At 44.1% G+C, this 6,091-nt stretch overlaps 1 protein-coding gene across 7 annotated transcripts in view; it reads left to right on the top strand.

Annotated features, from left to right (window-relative positions):
• ADCYAP1R1 (ADCYAP receptor type I) overlaps positions 1–6,091 on the top strand; it is a 59,323-nt gene that overhangs the window by 39,356 nt on the left and 13,876 nt on the right. For all 7 annotated transcript variants that reach the window (XM_029925516.1, XM_029925502.1, XM_029925531.1 and 4 more), the window contains one exon: positions 3,283–3,374. In XM_029925516.1, the coding sequence (XP_029781376.1) occupies positions 3,283–3,374 (92 nt within the window). The remainder of the gene's footprint in view (positions 1–3,282; positions 3,375–6,091) is intronic.

The following is a 6,091-nucleotide window of genomic DNA, read 5'->3' as shown; positions in this document are numbered from 1 at the left end:
TCCTGTTAGACCTATGAGTGACAACATATGGTATCTGTCCTTCTCTGCCTGACTTATTTCGCTTAGCATGACTCCCTCGAGGTCCATCCATTTTGCTATGAATGGCCAGATTTCATTCTTTCTCATTGCCATGTAGTATTCCATTGTATATATAAACCACATCTTCTTGATCCATTCATCAGGTGATGGGCATTTCGTCTCTTTCCATGATTTGTCTACTGTTGAAAGTGCCGCTATGAACATGGGGTACCTGTGCTCCTATGCATCAGCACTTCTGTATCCCTTGGGTAAATTCCCAGCAGTGCTATTGCTGGGTCATATGGGAGTTCTACTGATAGTTTTTTGAGGAACCTCTACACTGTTTCAGGTGAACTTTCAAATATCCTTGTCAAGTTGCAAAAAAAAAGAGTCTGGTTGAAATATTTTTTAAACATTAATTAATTAATTAATTTATTGAGAGAGAGAGAAGGACAGAGCATGAGCTGGGGAGAAGCAGAGAGAAGGAGACCCAGAATCCAAAGCAGGGTCCAGGCTCTGAGCTGCTAGCACAGAGCCTGATTTGGGGCTTGAACTCACAAACTGTGTGATCATGACCTACGTTGAAGTCAGATGCTTAACTGAGTGAACCACCCAGGCGCCCCAAGATTTTTAGAGAAATTGCAGTGAATTTATAAATTAATTTGGAGAAGTAATTTTCTTAGAAATATGGAATCTTCCTCTCCAAGAACGTGGCATGATTCTCCATTTATTCCACTTTCTCATAGAGTCATTTGTATAGCTGTTTGGTTATCTTGTTCAATTTACCTGCAAGGTATTTCCATTCTGTGCTTGTATTGGATCTGGGACTCATTCTGTCATTGTATGTTCTAGTGGGTTATTGCTGCATTATAGGGAAGCTGTTCGTTTTTTTGTGTATTTTTTTTTCTTGGTTATTTTTCTAAACTCTATTAGTTTCTGCCCCTTTTCAGTTGGTTTTCATGGGTTTTCTAGGTAGGAAATGACATAATCTATAAATGAAAATAATTTTACTCTTTCCAGTATTTATATCATTTATTCCTTGGTTTTGATGAGGGTGGTGTTTACTATATAGTTTTGCGCAGTTATGCTTCATTGAATTAGGGAAGTTCCTATTCCTGGCTTGCTTTAGTGTGTATTTTTTTTTTTAAATCAGGAAATCCAATATGCTTTGGAAACCTTTACTGGAGTGATCCCTTCCCTTCATGATGGACATTTATAATTCTTCAGTTTTTCTTCCTAATGAACAGTGCTACAATGGGTATTTTTATGTGTATCTTTGAGCAAGCATGAATATATCTTTTAGAATAAATCTCTAGAAGTGGGATTTCTGGGACAAAGCATATGTATATTTAACATTTTCATAGGTAGCAAGTGAAAAGACTGTAAGAGTGCTCATTTCTCATGTGTTTGTTGATGTTTTGATTACCGAACTAGTAGTCACCAATCTTATGGGGCATAAGGGTAGCTTAATTTTTTAATCTGTTGATGTAACAAATATTAGTAGATTTGTTTTTTTTCCTGTTTTTCCCCCCTGAATTTCTGATATTAAACCTTTACGAACATGATGTTTGTTCTTTTAACACACTGCTAAATTCTATTTGCTAATATTTTTTTTTGTAGTTTTTACATTGTTCTTTGTATGTTCTCTGGTGTTAGGTGTGTGTGTGTGTGTGTGTGTGTGTGTGTGTGTGTGTGTGTGTGTGTATGCTTTCTTCATTGTCTGGGATTTCTGGTAGAGTTTTGTTAGCTTAATAAGTAATTTGTGAGGTTTTCTTTTTATTTGCTTTTAAACAGGGAGGTAGTTTGTAAATTACATCTTCTCTGGAGGTATTAAGAAACTGGTCTATAAAGTTATCTGGGCATGGAGCCTTTTAATGCATACATCTTTGATCAGTTTATTTAAATTTCTCCTAAGGACCTTGCTCTACTCAGATTTTCTACCTCTTCTTTAAAATTTTTTTAAAGATTATTTATCTGTTGAGAAAGAGAGAGAGAGAGAGAGAGAGCAGGGGAGAGGCAGAGAGACAGGGAGATTGAGAATCCCATGCAGGCTCCACACCACTAGCACAGAGCCCCACACAAGGCTCAAACTCATGAACCAGGAGATCAGGACCTGAGCAGAAACTAAGAATCAGACACTCAACTGCCTGATCCACTCAGACACCCTCTACATCTTCTTGATTTGATTTTGTTATTTTTTCCCATTTTGTTTGATTTTTCTCTTGTGATTTAAAATATTCTATACATTTGTTGTCTTGTCCTCCTTCTGATCCCTAAATTTGTTTAGTCATTTTTTTCTCCTTTTGGATCAACTATCATTTGCAATGAGCAGTGTACTGTGCTGAATTCTAGGTACTGTGTAGGTGCTGGGCTTGTAGTGGAGATCACTGAGAGAACTCTGCCTTCATGGAGCGTGCTTTATCATTCCAATTGATCTGTGGAGACAAACACACAAGACAAAGCCCCCCAAATAAAGTTTTTATTGATCAAGTCTACTTTTTTCCTATTTCTTTATAATGAATTTTTACCTTCTTTAATTTCTTTCTTGTGTAAGTTAAAATTGTGGCACTTTCCCCCTAGCTTTTGATTTGAATGCTTCATTATATTAAAGTCAATATTTACTATTGTTTAATAAGTTAGTGTCAAGTTCTACATTTTTTTTCCTCCAGGCACTGCTTTGGCTCCATTCAGATGATGTCCCTGTATGGTCCTTTCACTGCACTTTGTTTCTATTTATTTGATCCCTGTCTTCCCCCTTTCTGTTTAGAGAGGTTTTGTCCCTGATCTTTATCTGAAGGTAAATGCTGTCATTGCCATTTCCAGGCAGTCTTTTAATTAATATTGCTTATGGTTGTCCTTTATGGTTCCCCATGTTCAGTTACTCTGAGCTTGGAGTCTCTCCAGAGGACAGCTCTCACCTCAGCAGGGACCTCTTCTCTGTCTGTTTGGCATTGTTTTCCATCCCCCTGATCCTATTTGCTTTCTCTTCTAGAAACTGCCTACTTTTCTGGCTCTGTCGGAGCCAGAAAAGCTCAGTTTTTCTCAGTACTCTTATGAAACTCGTTTTCTTCTATCTTTTCTGGCTGCAGTAGTAAATGGGAGGTAGACAAGTGTTCTCATGTTGCCATCTTGGATTATACGTCTAGATGGGGATTTGACTGATGAGAGAGGGTCCTCCTGGGGCAGTAACAGTCCGTGAAGAGGCGGGGCTGTGGTAAGTCTTTGTCCAGAATCATTTCTATCTGTTTTTTCTTTGCTCTTCAGGTTAACTTTGTGCTCTTCATTGGCATCATTGTCATCCTCGTGCAGAAACTCCAGTCTCCAGACATGGGTGGCAATGAGTCCAGCATCTACTTGTAAGTACCATTGTGTGAACCCATAGTCACTTCCAGCAGCTGTGTGGGCCCTGCACTGAGCTCACAGGAGAAGGCCTAGGGTTTGCCGAAGGGGTAAACTAGCGAGGGCATTTGCAAGACTTCTTCCTGAGTAAAGTGCCTTTAAAATGTAGTTTTCTTGCCTATCCTTCAGCCAGCCCAGGAGCTAATCTGCATGCCAGTTACATGGAAGGGAAGAGAGAGAGAGAGAGAGAGAGGAAGAGATGGTCAGATCCTGTGTCACCCTAGGAAAACCAAGATGGAAGACACCAGATTCCTTAGGGTAGATAAGGTCTTAGTTGTTTAGCAGTTGGGTTTCCTTTGGGGATCTTGGTTCAGCGGGAAGTTCATGAATGCCACGGGGTGCCCTGTTGCCTGATGACCCCACCCCAGACGAGTGGGGGTGAGCAAGTTGCTCAGCCCTGACTAGCCAACCATGTAGACATTCTTTCTGGTCTAGATATTGGAAGATGGGGGGATTCTTTCTCTTCTCCACCTTCTTTCAGGGAAGCTCTGTCTCTGGGTCTGGTCTTCCTCCTGTAACTCCCTCCTCCCTGACCAGAGGGGCAACTGATTTGTTTGTTCCCCAGGCAACCCTTACCATTGAGGGTAGGGTTTCTGCACTTCCATGGCCATTTGGCTTTGCTTCCTATGAATGGTTTTGCAGTCATATCCCTAACAGCTTGTCCCACTTGGCTCTGTCACTCTTCTCCCAGCCTTCCAGTTATTCTGAATGAGACCAGGCACCTTCCATTTCACCCTTCTTGTCTCATGATCAAGAGAGTGTCCAGCTGAGTGTGGGGGGTTTGGGGACACTGATGCTGCTGGGGAGGAAGGTCAATCCCCTGTGGTCGGCTGGTGGGGCCAGATGGGCACCGAAAGTCTGAGGGAAGTCCCTGGGGTCTCTCCATGGGCAAGGTGAAAGCCATGCGTGTTGCCTCCTCAGTTTTTAAAGAAAAGAGTGGATTAGAAGGATTTGTTTTTTGGCTATCCATTTACTGTCTTTTTTTTTTCTTCATGTTTTTGCAAGTTTTTTTTAAACCAACTTCTGCTTATCTGTATGTGTTATGTAGTCCAAAATTTGTCATGCATATAAGTCATAAAGTCTCTAGAGCCTTGCACTGAGGGGCCAGTGGGGCTGGCTTCCTGCTTCTGACTGCCCTAAAGGGATCATTCCTGCCTTAGTCTCCAGGACCCACAAAACAGGGCCCTGCTGCTCCCTTCATCTTCCTGTCTGCCGTCACACTCATGTCCTTGTGTCTGGCCACAGGGTGGACTGCGCTAGGGCCTAATGCCTCCCACACAATTATTTCTGACATTGGGAGCTAGTGGTAGCTAAGTTGGCCTCTTCTCTCCTTTGAGCTCCAGCCTCAGGCCTCCCACTCTCTGCTTGCTGTTGGGAAGGGTTTCTTCTGAGGTTCCTGGGATCTGTTCTCTGGGAGGCCCCCCCGCTTCTCCCCTTCCCTTGCCTGTGCAGGGACACACACACAGGGGCCCAACTGCAGCCTAACTAAGGACACTCTACTGACCCAACACACATTTCACCAGCTTAGACACCTTGTCCCGGCATCCAGAAGCTCCCTGGGTCTGGTGGAAGGGAAGTGTGGAGTCAGGGTTTCCGAATTATTCCCAGACTGGGAGCCGTAGAATCCTGTCCGGCCTTCCTAATGCAGAGACATCCATTTTTAAGAGTGATTTCTACATTTAAATACACATGTTTAAAGAACCAGCTGGTTGGTTTCCTTCTGCTGTGGGAAAAAATCCCTTGCAATCTCAGCAAATCCTCTTTGGTGCTTAGTCTCAAGCCCCAAAGACAAAAATCTCAGGTGTGTTTGGCAAGCCAAGCAGGAGGGCTAACACGGGATGAGGGACCTCCTTGATCTCATCACACTTGGTGACATATTTGAGTATTTCCAGGGTCAGTCGGACCCTGTTGGTGGAAAGTGAGGGATAATCAAGGAGACAGTGCTGCTGAGGACTGAGGACATTATACCAACACTTGCAACTCCATCCACACGCATTTAGGAACACCCAGCCGATCTGGTGGGCTGAGCAACCAAGTGCTCAGTGTCATCCCGTTTCACAGCTGAGGGAACTAGTTGTCAGTGACGTGAAATGAATCCAGTAGGAACGAGTGAGGCCACAGCTGCGTGCAGCTGGCCCTTGGCTCTGAGCGCGACCGCGCCATCTTTCCTGTCCTTGAGGAAATGACAGATGAGAGGTGGTGTTAAGTAAGTGTATAATCAAGGCTTCCTGAAAGAAGCGGCCCCAATGGGATCCAGCCTTGTAGAGAACTGCCCCACCTGGAGTGCTTTGGGCTGGAAGATGTCTGCTGTGGGGAGGGGAGACTATGGGGGGATGGGAAGGGGCAGGACCTGGTGGGAGAGGAGATTTCAAGGTTGTGCCTGAGTCCCCTTGGGCCACCAGAGTTATGTGTGGGTCTGAGAGGCCCCTTCAGATCTGCCCACAACAGTTTCTGGTTTTTTCCTCTGTTTCCAGAACAAATTTAAGCCTGGGAGTCCCCAAGAAAGCCCAAGAGGACCCCCTGCCTGTGCCCTCAGACCAGCATTCACTCCCTTTCCTGTAGGTTGGTTCCAGCTGCTTAGATGCTAAGGGTTTGAGATGGCATCCTGTTGGGGGCTTGGACCCCCGCAGGGGGCGGTAGCGCTGGGCCACCCACACTCCCTCACCTGGTGCTC

Source organism: Suricata suricatta, chromosome 2, assembly GCF_006229205.1.
Source record: "Suricata suricatta isolate VVHF042 chromosome 2, meerkat_22Aug2017_6uvM2_HiC, whole genome shotgun sequence".
In the NCBI taxonomy this organism is placed as follows: Eukaryota; Metazoa; Chordata; class Mammalia; order Carnivora; family Herpestidae; genus Suricata; species Suricata suricatta.
This window is presented reverse-complemented; position numbering and strand designations above follow the sequence as displayed.